Source organism: Erinaceus europaeus, chromosome 15 (assembly GCF_950295315.1).
Source record: "Erinaceus europaeus chromosome 15, mEriEur2.1, whole genome shotgun sequence".
Classification (NCBI taxonomy): domain Eukaryota; kingdom Metazoa; phylum Chordata; class Mammalia; order Eulipotyphla; family Erinaceidae; genus Erinaceus; species Erinaceus europaeus.
Genome location: NC_080176.1, coordinates 13,403,300 through 13,420,533, shown reverse-complemented (window position 1 = coordinate 13,420,533; position 17,234 = coordinate 13,403,300). Strand labels below are relative to the sequence as shown.

Here is a 17,234-nt window from a genome sequence, read left to right as displayed (position 1 = left end):
GAGGAGACCCTGACATTGTGAATCTACGGAGCTCTGTGATGGAGGCCTGAAACAGGGCTCCCTGGTGCCCATCACATTTATGGAATCTACATTTCAGAAATACATCAAAAAAATAAACTTACCAAAGAATATAAGGGCTCTCTAGCAGTCAGGACCAAAGATAAAGCATTAACCCAGCATGATCTGTAACCCTGAGCATCCCACTTCATACTTAAAAACACTTCATAGCCCCAAAAAAGGCTCTCATCTCTGGTCCCACCAACCAGACGCATCACCGTTTGATCTTGAACCCGGAGCCTTAAACATTGTAACATGTGCACCTGTAAGTTTCTTCTTTTTGCTTCCAGGTTTATCACTAGGGCTTGGCGCCTGCTAGTACTGCAAAGCTTTCCCCCTGCTGGTGAGGACCAGAGGCTCAGACGCAGGGCCTCTGAGCGTTGTAACATGCTTGCTCAAATAGGTGTGCCACCATCTAGCCCCCAACTCTTTGTTTTTACTTTGGGGAAAGGAGTGCTGGACACTAAACCTCACATAAATGAGACAGGTTTACCACTGAGTTGACTTTATAATGCCAGATTGTAAAAATCATTCCAAGAACTGTGTCAAGGAGCTTACCACTGATCTTTTCTCTTAGAAATTTTATGATTTAGAGGCTTTCATTGAAGTCTTTTTTTTTCCCATGTGGCTACCAAGTTTTCCAAACACCATTAACTGAATAGTGTCCTTTCCTCACTGTATATTCTGGTCTCTGTTGCAGTAAATTTACTGATCATTTGTGATGTTTTTAATTTCTGAAGTCTCTATTCAGTTCCACTGATTTGTGTTTTTGCTTTTATGTCAAGAACATTCCATTTTGGTTACTGTAACTTTGTGGTATAGTTTGAAACCAAGGAGCATACCTCATTTTGTTTCTTTCTCAAAATTGTTTTTGCGCGAAGTACAAGGGCCAGCTTAAGGCTCAGTTCGAGCCCCTGGCCCCCCACCTGCAGGGAAGTCGCTTCACAGGCAGTGAAACAGGTCTTGCAGGTGTCTTTCTCTCTCCCTGTCTTCCCCTCCTCTCTCCATTTCTTTCTATCCTATCTAACAATGACATCAATAACAATGACTACAATAATAAAAAACAAGGGCAACAAAAAGGAAAATAATTGTTTTTGACTATTCAGGGTCTTTTATGGCTCCACACTGTTTAGAATTATTTTATTGATATGAAAAATACCATCTTGTGGCACAAAGCGCAAAGACCAGCATAAAGATCCCGGTTCGAGTCCCTGGCTCCCCACCTGCAGGGGAGTTGCTTCAGGTCTACAGGTGTCTATCTTTCTCTCCCCGTCTTCCCCTCCTCTCTCCATTTCTCTCTGTCCTATCCAACAATGATGACATCAATGACAACAACAATAACACAACAAGGGCAACAAAAAGGAATAAATGAATATAAAAGAAAAGAAAAATACCATTTTGTAACTTTGATAGGCATTGCACAGAATATGTAGATTGTCTTGAGTGGCATATTTTAATATTAATTCTCCTTTTAATGAGCACAAAACTTTTCATCTTCCATAAATTTCTTTCATGGTTATCTTATAGCTTTCAGTTTATCAATCTTTTCTCTTTTTAATATTTATTCCCTTTTTCATTGCTTATTTTTTATTGTTGTTGTTATTGGATAGGACAGAGAAAAACTGAGGGTTTTTCACTTTAAGATTTACTTTTTTTTTTTTTTGGTTATCTTTTTAAATAATTTATTTCTCTATTGGGGAATTAATGTTTTACATTCAACAGTAAATACAATAGTTGGAACATGCATAACATTCCCCAGATTCCCATTTAACAATACAACCCCCACTATGTCATTCATCATCTTTCATGGACCTGTATTCTCCCCACCCACCCCCGAGTCTTTTACTTTGGTGTAATACTCCAATTCCATTTCAGGTTCGACTTGTGTTAAGATTTACTTTGTAATATCTGAAAACATATTCAAATTTTTACATTCAACTAATTACTTTTATTGTCCTTTGGATCATTACTGCCAGTAGGACAAAATACAGAAATTGTACTGTAGCAACATATTTAGTGAGTTTAAGGAAAATGATAAAATCCTTTTTTTTCCAAAGATTTAAAAAAACATTTACTCCCTTTTGTTTTATTGTTGTTGTTATTGATGTCATTGTTGTTGGACAGGACAATGAGAAATGGAAAAAGGAGGGGAAGACACAGGGGGAGAGATAGACACCTGTAGACCTGCTTCACCACTTCTGAAGGGACTCCCCTGCAGGTGGGGAGCTGGGGGCTTGAACCGGTATCCTTACACCGGTTCTTGCACTCTATGCCACATGTGCTTAACCCGCTGCACTACCACCCAACTCCCAAAAAGATAAAATTCTATAGTATAATTTATAAACTATGAACACCTTCCCCTTCCCCCCATACGAATGGCCCAAGAACTTGCTCAGATATGCACATTAAGCTTAATTTTCTTTGCTATCTTGCCAACTTCATTGTGTATGGTGAGATCTGCGTTTTTATTTCGGGGAGACTGTCGAGGAAGATCAGAACATTTCATAAGCTTGTTGACTTAACTTTTTTAAAAAATATTTTATTTATTAACGAGAATGATAGAAGAAAAAGAACCAGACATCACACCAGTACATGTGCTGCTGGGGGTTGAACTCGCGACCTCATGCTTTTGAGTCCAGTGCTTTATCCATTGCGCCACCTCCCAGATCACGTTGACTTAACTTTTGAAACAGAAGCCAGGTGGTGGCACACCTAGTCAAGTTCACACATTACCATGTGCAAAACCAGGATTCAAGTCCACACCTGCAAGGGGGGGAGGGTTTACAAACAGTGAAGCAGTGCTGCAGGTGTCTCTATCTCCAAATTTCTATTTTATAAATAAGGGTGGGATAGATAGCATAATGGTTATACAAAGAAACTCATGTTTGAGTCTCTGAAGTCCCAGGTTCAATCCCCACACCACCATCAGCCAGAGCTGAGCAGTACTCAGGTTAAATAATAAAAGGCCACCAAGGAGCTATTTTCTTTTTTTCTTTTTGGCCTTCAGGGTTATCGCTGGGGCTGGATGCCAGCACTACAAATCTACTGATCCTGGTGGCCATTTTCTCCATTTTTTTGGATAGGACAGAGAGAAATTTAGAGGGGAGGGGTAGAGAGGAAAAAAAAACACCTGCAGACCTGCTACACCACTTATAAAGTACCCCCCCCCCCACACACACACACACACACACACAGGTGGGGAGCCCGGAACTTGAACTGGGATCGTTGCTCAGGTCCTGTGCTCGGCACTATGTGCGCTTAACCTGGTCCTTGGTGCACTGTGATGTGAGCACTTAAACAGACTGTTTTCCCTTGCTCAACAGAATGTAAAACACAGGGGAGGGGTGTGGCCATACTTGAGAACTGCAAGCCCACACTCAACACTAAGACCTAGTCCACCTGATGAGTGCCATCCCTAGATGGCCCTTCATCTCTCCAAGTGAATTTTCCCATGTTGCAGAAAGTATAGCAATCAGTAGCACTGCTCCTTTTCCTTAAGTACTGTAATGTGTGTGCTTAACCAAGTATGCCACTGTCTGGCCTCTACACTAAATAAACACCATGATGTGGCTGGCAACTTAAGACAACCTTATTATCAAGAGGACCAGGATAAGAAAACAGGAAGACAACAAGGGCAACAAAAGGGAATAAATAAAATAAAATATTTAAAAAAAAAACCAGGAAGAGTAGTTTAGGAAGTAGTGCAGTGGATAAAGCACTGGACTCTCAAGCATGAGGTTCTGAGTTCAATCCTTGGCAGCACATGCACGTTGGTTTTATCTTCTTCATGAATAAATAAAATCTTTAAAAAAAAAAAAAAACCAGGAAGAGCTTTCACACACTTGGAATCATCACAGACCCAAGGTTACTAAAGCCAACTCTTGGAATAATTCTGTGTGAGGATCCTGATTCCACAGATTTCTCTTCTGGAACAGAAGGTATTTTAGCTGTCATGCAAACCCTGTGCAGACTGAGCCAGAACTTTCTTTTTATTATTGGCTAGAACAGAGACAAGTTGAGATGGATGGGGGAGTAGGGAAAGAGGCAGATGTGTTCTGCAGCCCTGCTTCACCACCTATTCCCCCATACCAGGGGTGCTTAACCAGGCAGATCTGTCACCATCTGGCCCAAGTCAAAACTTGGGAGAGGACCAGGAGAGGAAGACAAACTTCACATCTCTTCAGGTAGAAAACAGCTCAAGTATTTGAAGTCAGGCACCCTGCCACCTGCCACTGGTGGGAGGGTATTGGATGAGTAATGGAAAAAAGTCAAGTTGAGAACAGAGGGTGCTACAGATAGTGCTGTTCAAAGAAAGCTAATTGTCATGATCCTGTGCTACTCTTCCTTTCCATAATCTGAACTGCGACTGCATTTCAGATGTTACACTAAGCACTTTTATCTTATTCACAGCTCATGCACTTGGTAACTAGTTACCTAGCATGTCCATGTGTCTGAATATTGTGCAAACAGCTCTACCACTTGAGCACATTCAAGCAATATACTCAAGATTTTTTTATTATAAGGTTTATTATCTTTATATACTGGATAGTCAGAAATCAAAGGGTAGGAAATACGGAGACGGGGCCAGCTGGTGGTGCGCATTAGTGTACAAGAACCCAGGTTGAGACCCTAATCCCCACCTGCAGGGGGAAAGCTCCATGCGTGAAGCAGGGCTGCAGGTGTCTCTCTATCTCCCCCTTCCCTCTGTATTCAATAGATAGTAAAAGATTAAAAAAATAAAACCTGTAGCCCTACATCATTTGTGAAGCTTCCCCCCAGCATGTAGAGACAGCTCAAAGCTGGGTCCCTGTACACTGTAACATGCACTCAACCAGGTACACTACACCCAGCCCCAATATATTCAGTCTTTATAATCACCACAGGAAGTACTATTACCTTTCAGGTAACTGGAAAGAGAGGTAAGACAACTGGCTCAGGACCACAATTCATTAGGTCCATTCTCAACACTTTTTAAAAATTTTATTTACTATTGTTACAGGATCTCAGTACCTGTTTAATTACTGGTCCAACTCTACTCTCAACTTACCCGAGATTTTTAGTCCATGGAATTCTGTGGACTCAACATGTAAGGACAGGCATTGGACATGGCTACTTGCAAAGTGCAGTTTCAAGCTGGGCAGTAGCGCAGCGGCTTAAGTGCAGGTGGCGCAAAGCGCCAAGGACCAGCCACAAGGATCCCGGTTCAAGCCCATGGCTCCCCACCTGCAGGGGAGTTGCTTCAGGCAGTGAAGCAGGTCTGCAGGTGTCTCTCTCCCCTTCTATCCCAATTTCTGTCCTATCCAACATCAGTAACTACAAAGGCAACAAAAGGGAATATTTAAAAAAAAAAAGTGCAGTTGTCCAGATTTCCTGGGGGTAGCACAACTACCCCTAAAGCATCATCACACACTGACACAGACATTGGAACATAGGTACCTGAGGGCCAAGAAGTAACTCACCTGGCAAGAGTGCACTTGACTTACCATCACCAGGCCCAGCCCATGATCACCCTGCAGCTTCAAGAAGCTTCAACAGTGGAATGGTGCCACTTTTGTCCACCTTCTGGCCCCCGTATCTGCTATTCCTTCCTAAGCAGATTCTTTCAAAAAGCCAAGCTAATGGATACTGCACTAAGTGTTAAGACACTCAGAATAATAGCTATATACTTTTTTTTTGGGGGGTGCCCACACATTTCCACCAAGACCCTGCCCCACAAACCCCCTTTATTCTGAGGCACAAGTAAAGACACCACAGCTCATGAAGCTTCCTGTGTGGTGCTCCAAGTTTCTCATATTAGTGTGTGCTATCTCCCAGCCCATGTTTCAGGTTTGTGTAGAAGAGAGAAAATTCAGCTGTTGTCTAAAATCACCTTAGTCCAGGTCACTCATGATTCATCACCTATACTGAATGGTTAAGTGCCCCAAACCACCTGGAAGCAAGGAACAAGTTATTTCAAACTGTAACTATAGGATATATATTCCATGAATTACTACTCTGCAATCAAAGATATTGTCCTTTGGGACAAAATGGGTGGGACTAGGCGATTATGCTTAGTGAAATGGAGATATAAGACAACTACCAGGTGGTTTCATTTCACTCACAAATGGATTCTAGAGATCTGATTCACAGAAGCAAAGACTGGTGAGAACTATGGTGACTCTGGGAGGATGGGGATACAAAACTTTGGTGATAGGTGTAGTACAGAACTATAGTCTAATTAGTCTTCTAACAATTACATGAACATCTAATAAAAACTAAACTAGTAACCCAACCTATATAAGATATAGCTTGCTCTTAGCAACCTAGTAGCCAATATTTAGGTTATACCTACAATTTGGCCACAAAACTAGTGCTTGGCTAGCTTACCTGTCTACCCTGCTCCCATGAAAGGTTACTGTAACAGGCTGGAATACAATGAAAGCCCAGTCTCTTTTTATCTATTTTCCCTTTTGCCCTTGTTTTTTTATTGTTGTAGTTATTGATGTTGTTAGATGAGACAGAGAAATGGAGAGAAGACAGAGGGGGAGAGAAAGATACCTGCAGACCTGTTTCACCGCTTGTGAAGTGACTCCCCTGCAGGTGGGGAGCCGGGGACTTGAACCAGGATCTTCATGCTGGTCCTTGCGTTTAGCGCCACTTGACCCACTGCACTACTCTTTTTCTTTATTTTATTCCCTATTGTTGCCCTTGTTGTTTTATTGTTGTAGTTATTATTGTTGTTGTCGTTGTTGGATAGGACAGAGAGAAATGGAGAGAGGAGGGGAAGACAGAGAGGGGGAAAGATAGACACCTGCAGACCTGCTTCACCGCCTGTGAAGCGACTCCCCTGCAGGTGGGGAGCCAGGGTTCGAACCGGGATCCTTATGCCGGTCCTTGTGCTTTGCGCCACCTGCGTTTAGCCCGCTGCACTACAGCCCGACTCCCTGCACTACTCTTAACTCTTGCTTTTTCAGCCAGACTCAGACTAGCCAAGACCAGTTATACAGGAGGCAACACAGCAGGCACAATGTTCAACACACACAGGCTCCTGTATTCAAGCTATGTTTTTAAAAAGATATCCCACCCCAATGATAGCGACAGAGATGCAGAGTTAAAGAGAGCACTGCACTGAAGGTTCCCTTCAATGCAATGGGGGTCAGAACCTGGGTCACACACATAGCAAAGCACACCAAGTCAGATTTTATCCTCCTACAAAACACAACTTTTCACAATGCTGACTGTTACTGACAAGTCAGTCACCCAAGCTCACCGTAAATCTTACATTAAGTATAGTAGCCATGCAACTGTCATGTCTGAGGGTTCAGAATCTGAGGCCAAAAGCCCCCAAAGCCAACTTCTGGGGTGAAAAAAAAAGTTCTGCTCTGTCGACTTCCTTATGAGCAGAAGAGCTAAAGCTAATAACAAGTGCAGTAAATAGTGTTTTCAAGCTAAAAACATTAAAGGCACCTCTCCTTCCAAGGTTAATGTAAAACTCCAGAAAAGGACTGCTCCACCACCCAGACCCTACCCAGATCAACAGTCCAACACACTCCTCTGGTGGGTCATACAGGTGATGGAGACATCACAAAACTTTCTTGTTTACTTCAGGGAAGTTTCCACCAAATTACTGTAAGGCTGTGCAGTGATGCAGAGGCTTCTGCTGCTCTGCTGTGAAGTTCAAACACCAAGTGAAGCACCGGAGTCCATTGAGGCATTTTATTTGCACTTATGTATTACATCCCTAGAAAAAGAATCCCAGGATTTTCCCTCCTGTGTGTTTTCGTCTTGCTTCTTCATGGTCCATGATGCCAGCTGAAGTTGTCAGTACAATGAAACTACAGTTAAAAAAAAAAAAAATGTTGTGAGTTTTCCTAGTAATTCAACAGTGGCTTCCTGGCTAAAAAAAAAGAAAAATGAGTATTTGTTAAAGCTTGAAACAGGACAGTGCCACTTGCACAGGTATGGAGGTACAGGGGCTCACAGAAACTGAAAAGCCCAAAATCCGGAGACCTCAGCTACACATGCTCGTAGCTCTGCCATCAGCTAACATGTTCAGCTGGAAACAGATGAACTCTAACTCCTTGCACTTTAAAATGTTTTCTGTTCTCAGGTAAGGAGGGATGGAGTTAAAGCTTAAGCATTAATCTGAACACGACACTGAATTGTTTCTGCCACTATAGATGATCATAAGCACATTCTGCTGCAGTCATGGGGTAGCAGAGTACCACCAGGTCTGGCTACCTCGGTTATTGTGAACATCAAGACATTACCAACTGTGAGACATTGACTGTACCTAAATAGTCTGCCTATAAGGCAGTCTCCAACTTAAGAGTTCTTAACCAGACAAGCACTTGTCAGAATAGTGTTTAATGAGTTTAGACAGGTGACAAAATGTGTACAAGTCGTCAAATCAAGAAAGTATTCGGCAGCTGAGAAAATACTGTAGTCAAAAGTGCAGGACGTGGAAGTCAAAAGTCCTGTGGCATCAGCACGCTAAACTTCTTTCTTTCATTTCCGACAGCTGTATCATCTCCATTCCCAATCCACTTGGTTGAAGGATTAGCTCATGCACTGCCCATTTTTTGGTTAGGCTTCAGGTTCTTAAGCATATTTAAGACTGACTGAGGGACAGCAGATCTGTGTCATCCTTAGTATCTGCTCTGTTGGCTGAATGTAGATATTCTTAACTATAGCATTCCATATGACCAGAACCATTTTTAAACCCAGGCCTCCAGGAAACTCAACTTTTAAATTCCATCCTTGGTAAGAGATTGACTTTTAAAAAAGATTTAGTTGGCAGAGTTCAGGACCTGGATGGCTGATGCTTCTGTTTGGATTTGGACCCCTCAGACTACATGTACAGTGCTAAGAATGGTTTTTAATAAGATTAAGTGGCTAAGTAGCTCAGCTGGTAGAGCTCAGGACTTAGTTTTCCTGCTTTGACCCCTCAGACAGGGTATACCGGAGTGATGATGACTTCACTATCTGATAACTGAACTAGATAAAAATCAATGTTAAGATTAATATCTGTGGGTTGGGGTAGCCAGCTTAATGGTTATGCAAAGAGACTCTCATGCCTGAGGCTCCCAAGTCCCAGGTTCAACCCCCTGATTATGCTCTGGTTTAAGAAAAAAAAAGTCATCTTAACAAACGTTAAGGGGAAAAAAAAAAAAAAAAAAACCTTAGTTCAAGCCAAACCCCAGTACTTTTTAGCCTTTTTGTAAGTAAACCAACTTACCCAAACTGACGAGATGGAAGCAGGTTATTTTGCCACTTTTCTAGGTCTTTGAGCTGCACATCAAATCTGGGGCTGATCACTCCACACTGCAACACAACAAAAAGTTCAAATTTCATTAATAGCAAAAAATGAGTAACACATTCATTTCACAAAGCTATACCTGTAGTAGCAAGAAAAGCTGAGGTACTGTGAACATACAATAAATGTAACATAAAGCACCTCCTGTAACCGTAAGCCAACAGCAGCACCCAGGGAAAAAAAAAACAAAAAACACAAACTTCCATGGTATGACTGAAATCTATGTATAGATCTCAGTTTCTTTACCCATAAGCTAAAAATGCAGATACCTGCAGCACTGATCTTTTGCTCATGAAATACACAAGTACCCCTAGCCCCAGCTCCCCACCTGCAGGGGAGTTGCTTCATAAGCTTCACCTTCTGCAGGTATCTCTCTTCCCCTGTCTTCCCCTCCTCTCTCCATTTTCTCTGTCCTATCCAATGATGACATCAATAACAACAACAGTAACTACAAGGGCAACAAAAGGGAATATATAAATATTTACAAATACACAGGTCTCACTAGTAGGGGAAAAAGGGCTTGAACTCAAGTCCTCAGGCATCACCACCTGGAGTCAAGTGAAAATTTCTAAGGAATAAGATCCAGACACTATGCTCTAAGAATTGGTTAATGTCAACACAACAAACTTCTCTCCAAAAAACCAAAACATTATCATCATTTAGAAATTAGTGTATGAGAAATTGTACCCATGTGCCAACAGTACTGTAAACCATAAAACCAATAAAAAGACTTAAAAACAGAGGGGGCTAGGTGGTGACACACCTGTTTGAACACACATTATATAATGTGCAAAGGACCCAGGTTTGAGTCCCCAGCCCCCACCTGCCTGGGGAAAACTTCATGAGTGGCAAAGCAGTGCTGCTCCCTCGCTACAATTCCCCCTTCCTCTTGATTTCTGGCCGTCTCTTATCAAACAATTTTTTTTTAATTTTTAATATTTATTTTCCCTTTTGTTGCCCTTGTTATTTTTCATTGTTGTAGTTATTATTGATGTCGTTGCTGGATAGGACAAAGAAATGGAAAGAGATGGGGAAGACAGAGAGGGAAAGAGAAAGACAGACACCTGCAGACCTGCTTCACCGCCTGTGAAGGGACTCCCTTGCAGGTGGGGAGCCGGGGGTCTGAACCGGGATCCTTATGCTGGTCCTTGCACTTCACACCACATGCGCTTAACCCACTGTGCTACCGACTCCCCAAATAATTTTTTTTTAAGTAACCAATGTTCAACCATTCATTAACCTGCCTCAATCAACCAGCACAAGAAATGATCACATGGAAACACTCAGGATAAATGCCTTCAAAGTGTTAACCCCAGGGCTAACAACAGCAGGTCCAAGACTATCTAAGACCAGTGGTTCTCAGGTAGGCTGTCACGGCCAATTCCACACTAAATGGACAGAGAGGGCCAGCCTGTATTCCCAACAAGTTACAGTGGGCTAGCACAGCAGTTCATTTGTAGTGTGCTGTGTGGTTGAAGTCTAATCCCTACAGCATGAAAAAGAGCCTCTGCATGAAAAAAAGCCTCTGCACTGCGGTCTCTCTCCACCTGTCTGCCTCTACCTAAAAATTAAAAACCAGCTCCAGTGTAATCCTGAAAACACCCTCACTCCACTGCACTGAGGCTTTTATTTACTGTTCTCATTCACATAGAATTAATCACACTGTCTCCCAAACCAGATCAATCTTTAGAAGACTAATTTAGAGGCTGGAATCTTCATCTACAGACCAAAGATGTTGTGAGGTAAGCCTAAGAACAAGTGCCAGGAACCATACCTGGAAAATTGCCCCTAATTATGTTATAGGACATACTACAGAACTTTTGGCCCAAGTGTTCCAAATGGAACTTTTTCTCAAGCTACGAAGCATGATCAAAAGGGATATGGTATGCAGCAGTCTAAACTTTCTGCAGGAGAAAGTAAGATATTCTATAGACATTATGTACAGTAGTCTCCCAAAGTCATGAGTCCACAAGCAGGTCTCAAACTATGTCACACACACAGTGAAGCGGCTGTGGGCTTAGCACAGTGGTAGCTTTAGGCTTGCAAAATAGAAGACTGAGTCCCCAGCACTACTGCTCTGGCTTCTGTTGTTCATGAAATGAGTTAAGATCTTAAAAAAAAAAGGAAAACTGGGAGTCGGGCTGTAGCGCAGCAGGTTAAGCACAGGTGGCGCAAAGCACAAGGACTGGCATAAGGATCCCGGTTCGAACCCCGGCTCCCCACCTGCAGGGGAGTCGCTTCACAGGCGGTGAAGCAGGTCTGCAGGTGTCTATCTTTCTCTCCTCCTCTCTGTCTTCCCCTCCTCTCTCCATTTCTCTCTGTCCTATCCAACAACGACGACAACAACAATAACTACAACAATAAAACAACAAGGGCAACAAAAGGGAATAAATAAATAAAATAAATATTTAAAAAAAAAAAAAAAAAAGGAAAACTGGGGGCCAGGTGGTTGTGCCCCTGGTTGAGCACATCACAATGCGCTAGGACCAGGGTTCAAGGCCCTAGTCCCCACCTGCAGGGTGAAAACTGCAAGTTGTCAACCCAGTGCTGCTGGTGTCTCTCTCCCTTCTCTACCACCCCCTTCGCTCTCACTCTGACCAACTCTATCCAATAAATAAATCAAGATAAAAAAAGAAAATTCTTTTTTTTTAAACAGTGAATCTACTAACACTTCCCCTTCTACTTTAAGAATAAGTGAAATTCAGAAGAGAATACTGACCCCAAATCTACTTTGCTGAGGCAGTAATAGTCACAAGACACTGAAAATCACCCTTGAAAAGCCTACATATGTCTTATCAAAGGCTTTACATCCAGCAGACTCACCTAACAGTGAGTATTCACACAAGAAGCAAGTTGATGTTGTGAAAAAAAAGTGTGGAGGCCAAGTGATGGCAGAGTGGAGTGCACACATCACCATATGTGATAAGTCCCAGGTCCCCACCTGCAGGAGGGAAGCTACAGGAGTGGGAAAACACAGTATTCCCCTCCTTTTCTTTCAATTTCTATCTTTAGGGGAAAAAAACCTTAAATATAGTGTTTTATCAGTAAATAACCTCAGCAATCCTGGCACTGCCACTGCCCACAGCTCAGCAAGTCTCAGCCTACTAGCAAATTTGTTGGTCTCAAACATGAACAGTGTAAGTGGGCTCGGTGACCCTAACTTCCTGCCCTTTTAAGTAGAAGCAACTGGGTTGGAGAGAGCATAATGTTTCTGCAAGACTCTCATGCCCAAGGCTCTAAAGTTGCAGTTTCAGTCCCCAGCATTACTGTAAGGCAGAACTGAACAGTGTTCTGGTCTTTCTGCATCTCATTAAATAAAATTAAATATTTTAAAATAGAAGCAAGGTATCAGATAACCAAGACCCACTAATGAGGTCATGCTATGTCGCAGCAGATTCTGCCCATACCAACAGTTATTGTTAAGAGTCCCATCTTGTTTAAAAGGGGGAAAAAACAACAGGATATTTAAGAGGTGGCCGAGATAGTCGTGAGCCACCTATGTTCCAAGTCAGGGTGGTGGCATTTCACTTAGGAATGCGAGTTTCACTTAAATCCTCCCTCCAGGTAGGGCAGGCAGACATACACTAGGCCACCTAGCAATTCTCGGAAAACAGCGCAACCAAACAAAGCAGGATATAAAAACCACTAACTGGGGCTGGAGAAAGCGCAATGGTTCTGCAAGAGACTTTCACGCCTAGGGCTCGAGACCCCAGGTTTAATCCCACCACCACAAACCAGAGCTTAGGCTCTGGTCTTTCTGTCAACTCTCTCAAAATAAACAAAATATATTTTTAAAAAGTTAGGAGGTGGTGCAGTGGACAAAGCACCAGACCCTCAAGCTTGAGGTCCCTGGTTCCACCCCCAGCACTGCATATGCCAAGAGCAATGCTCTGGTTTCTAACAAGCCATCAATCACAGCACCTTCGCTCACTTTCATAAGGACGTTCACAACAAGCACGCTGGAATCCTGAAGGTTCCCAATACAGAAGATGTTCCGTTCTTACCTTGTTTAACCTGCCAGTGAGGTTCACGACAATTTTCCCAGCTCTGTGATCATCAATGATTTCAAACTCGCCAATGTAACCTACAGGACAGAAAGGGACCGTGATGAGGAAGGAACTTGTCAGCATGACAGGCCTAAGCACCCCCTGCTTGTCCACTGGACCCTTTAGGCCAGGGCATCTGCAACATTACATTGCTGATACACGAAAACAAGGGTGAACCGTCAACTCCATCCACAGTGGCCCCACAGCTTACACATCATCCCCCCAGGGTCTGCGACGATTCTTTCCACCCCAAGATCTTAGGAGCCCTTTCAAGGACATGCTGCAACTAGTTAGCACACAAGGGCCATCCTCAACGACACAGACAGCCCTGACCCATCCTGTGATACCTTAAACGTACTTCAAGCTATTCAGACCATCCTGCCCCAAGCCCAAAGCAAACTGCATCACCACCTCCCAGGGACGGCCCGGCCCGCCCCGCCGATTCTCTCGCTCACATCTCGACGGAGCGCGCGTTGCAACGCGCGGCAAATACACTCACCATGCTTCATCATCACAGTCAGAAAGCGGACAATGACTTTGGAGCACGGTCTGATCAGAACCTGGCGTTTGCCTCTTTTTTCGGCATTGTTGATGCTCTTGAGAGCATCGGCCAGGACGTTCATGCGCACCATTATGGCTGTTAAAGAGAAGACAAGACGCATTTCAACATTGCCAACACCAGCAGGCACCCATCTGCCCACTGCCAACATCCTTGACTGTGGCCACACCGCCCCGGAGTCGGCTGCTCCGCCAGGGGACGCTGTCCTGGAAAGCCGGGGACTTTTCCGCAAGTTAACTTAGTTGTTTTCAACTGTCAGTCCCTCAGCGACACCAAACTCCCTCCACCACACGCCACCAGCGAAGTCTCATCAGTTGGCACGAAGTACAGACACAACTCCATAGTTCTGAAACCCATGCGGAGGCCAAAGGAACTTTCGAGAGCCGACATAGGGGCTCGACCCGCTTACTCGGACTCCGCGGGACACCTGCGGCCCCAAGAGCCCGGTTATTTACCAGCAAAGCGCCGCCCGGGAGCACACGGGTCTCCCTTCAAGGCGGGCTCAGCCTCCCCTGCTCCTAGCGCGGAGGCAGTAGAGCCCGGCGGCCCGGCCGCTCTTCCTTATGCTGCCGCCGCCGTCGCGAGAGCCCCGGCTTCTACAAAAGGTCCTGACGCTGCCGGCCGGGCCGCTCCGACCGCCTTGCGGGTGGCGGACAGCTCTGGCTCCTGCTTTCCACGAGGCCTGCGCCCCACAAGTAGGGATTCCCGGAGTGCACGGCGTGGAGCAGCAGGGCATGAGTTTCCCCCACATCTGCCCAGGTTCCCAAAATGCCAGGATCCCCGGGCCAGGCGGGCTCTGGCATCCTCGCAGAGCACGGAAACAAAGCTTCCGAGTGCAGGATGGGGCGCATAGACGACGGATGGTGCTGGAGCGGAGAAAGAGCTACTCACCGGCACAGAAAGATGGCGGAAAGAGAACGGGAGGGGCAAACGAACAGAGTTATGGGAAGTCGGCGGGTTATCGCGAGATTTTTAAAGGCCCGCCAAAAATAGGCGTGTCTGGCAAAAAGAGGCGGAGCCTCTTCAGGCATGGAAAATAGAGGTTCGATGGAGTCGAGCTTCGCAGGCGAGCCTAAAAGGGGAATGAATAAATGAGGCTTTAGTTGTTACATATTCAGCATCTTTCTAGCACTAAATCTGTAGAGTTAAACAAACTATCGCCTAGATGTTGAGTAACAATTATGTAAAAAAGAAAAAAAAAAGAAATTGTTGAGGCCAGGTGATGACACAAAGTGGAGTTCACGGGTTTCTAGTCCCAGGTCCCCACCTTCAGGAGGGAAACTACAGGAGTGGTGAAGGAGAATATTCCACTCCTTTGCTCTCAATTTATGATATTTGTTAATTTTATAACAATAACTTCACGTTTTAGAACAACATTTGATATTTTCCTACTTATGTTATTTTTGAAAGGACCTACAGTAGCGGTCTGGAAGGTTATGAGGCCTTGAGTTCAATCCCTAGCAGGATGATGCTGAGTTGTCTTTCTTATTACCAAATAAATAGAATCCTTAAAGGATATATGGGAGGGGGGGAGCCAGGCGGTATTGCAGCGGGTTAGGCACATTGCGTGATGCCCAAGAACCGGCATAAGGATCCCTGTTCGAGCCCCAGACTCCCCACTTGTAGGAGGGTCTCTTCACAGGCAGTGAAGCGGGTCTGCAAGTGTCTATCTTTCTCTCCCTCTGCTCACCATTTCTCTCTGCCCTATCCAACAACAATGGCAACAAGGACAACAAAATGGGGGTAATGGCCTCCAGGAGCAGTGGATTCCTAGTGCAGGTGATAACCCTGGAGGCAAAAAGAGAGAGAAAGAAAAAAGGGAGGGGGCCCACAGTAACCAGTTGCCTATTGAGAGGGCACTAGAAATTGATGGAAGGCTTGTTGCTCCCAATTTAATTTATTTATTTCCCTCCAGGGTTATCGCTGGGGCTCGGTACTTCCACTACGAATTCACCGCTCCTGAGGGCCACCCCTCCCATTTTTGTTGACCCTGTTATTGTTGTCGGATAGGAGAGAAACCAAGAAAGGAGGGGAAAGACAGAAGCCTGCAAACCTGCCTCACTGCTTGTGAAGCTACCCCCCTGCAGGTGGGGAGGGGATGTTTAGGCAGGTCCTTGGGCTTCCCGCTATGTGTGCTTAACCCACTATATGATTTCATTTCATTTAATTCACTATATAATTTCATTTTGTGGTGGGCCTGCAAAATAGTTCTCTTGATAGTGTGGTTCTTTCTCATGAGTGCAAGCAAGATTTGAGCCTTGCCCCCTCACCACATATGAAAGAAGCATTGGGGTTGTAGCCTTTCTCTGCATGTGTTTATCTAGGGGAAAAAAAAAAAAAAAAAAAGGCTGAGGTGATAGCATAATGGTTATGCAAGACTTTCATGCCTGAGGCTAAGTTCCCAGGTTTGGTCCACAGCACCACCATAAGCCAGAGCTGAACACTACTCTGGTCTTATCTCTCCATATGTATTTTTCTCATTAAAATATTTTAAAAGGTGATTAGTTGTTTTAAGTGTATGCATAGACTACATTTCCAAATAAATCTAAATATATTTTAATCAATGAATGGTTCCTTTTTGACTTTTCCTAAGTCTTAGACATTATTTACTGGGGGTCCAGAAGTTTCTTTAAAGTTCTGGGATACAGTTTGGAAGAATTCACAAATGTTTCACATAAACCCACTGGATTCTGAGCTTGTGACTTTAATCTGCTCTTCTGCTGTCTCAATTTCTTTGGCTAAGTCTTTTGTTCTCTCCAAACATTACACAAATGCAAGCTGGCAAAGGTAACAACAATAATGGTGATATTTCGAGGTTAGGTGACATAGTGGTGGCAAAAAGCTTGTATAAGGACAATACTTGATGCACAGTGTGTTTTGGTAAATGGCAAGAGCAAACAGTTATAACTACTGTCAGACGCCCGGAGATGGAATTCCAGGGGAATGAATGCTGGATCCTCTGGTGTTGAGTGATCTGCCTTACCTACCGCCTCTATAACCTGTTCCCTCCCTTATATCTTGCCAGAGCTCTACCCTTTCTTTCCTTCTGGTACCCAGAACGACCTTTTCACAACTTTGATCAAGTACTCTCCAAGAATTCCCATCACCCTCAGTAAAATCTTAATTTCTTTTTATATATATGTAAATGGAGAAATGGAGAGAGGAGGGGAAGACAGGGGGAGAGAAAGACAGACACCTGCAGACCTGCTTCACCGCTTGTGAAGCGACTCCCCTGCAGGTGGGGAGCCGGGGGCTCAAACCGGGATCCTTCCTCCGG

The 17,234-nt window shown here is 44.1% G+C and overlaps 1 protein-coding gene across 1 annotated transcript; it reads right to left on the bottom strand.

Moving 5' to 3' along the window:
• Positions 1–7,737: 7,737 nt before the first annotated feature.
• RPS15A (ribosomal protein S15a) lies at positions 7,738–14,995 on the bottom strand. The gene is made up of 5 exons (XM_060172892.1): positions 14,849–14,995; positions 13,898–14,035; positions 13,357–13,436; positions 9,275–9,360; positions 7,738–7,871 (listed from the first exon to the last, which is right to left on the bottom strand). The coding sequence occupies exons 2-5, from the start codon at positions 14,028–14,030 to the stop codon at positions 7,778–7,780; spliced, it is 393 nt and encodes a 130-aa protein (XP_060028875.1). The 5' UTR covers positions 14,031–14,035; positions 14,849–14,995; the 3' UTR covers positions 7,738–7,777.
• Between the last annotated feature and the right edge of the window lie 2,239 nt (positions 14,996–17,234).

Coding starts and splice junctions, on each gene's coding strand:
- RPS15A (XM_060172892.1), bottom strand. CDS start 14,030: ATGGTGCGCATGAACGTCCTGGCCGATGCTCTCAAGAGCATCAACAAT. Junction 13,437..13,897: donor GACTGTGATGATGAAGCATG/GTGAGTGTATTT, acceptor TCTGTCCTGTAG/GTTACATTGGCGAGTTTGAA. Junction 7,872..9,274: donor CTTCCATCTCGTCAGTTTGG/GTAAGTTGGTTT, acceptor TTTTAACTGTAG/TTTCATTGTACTGACAACTT.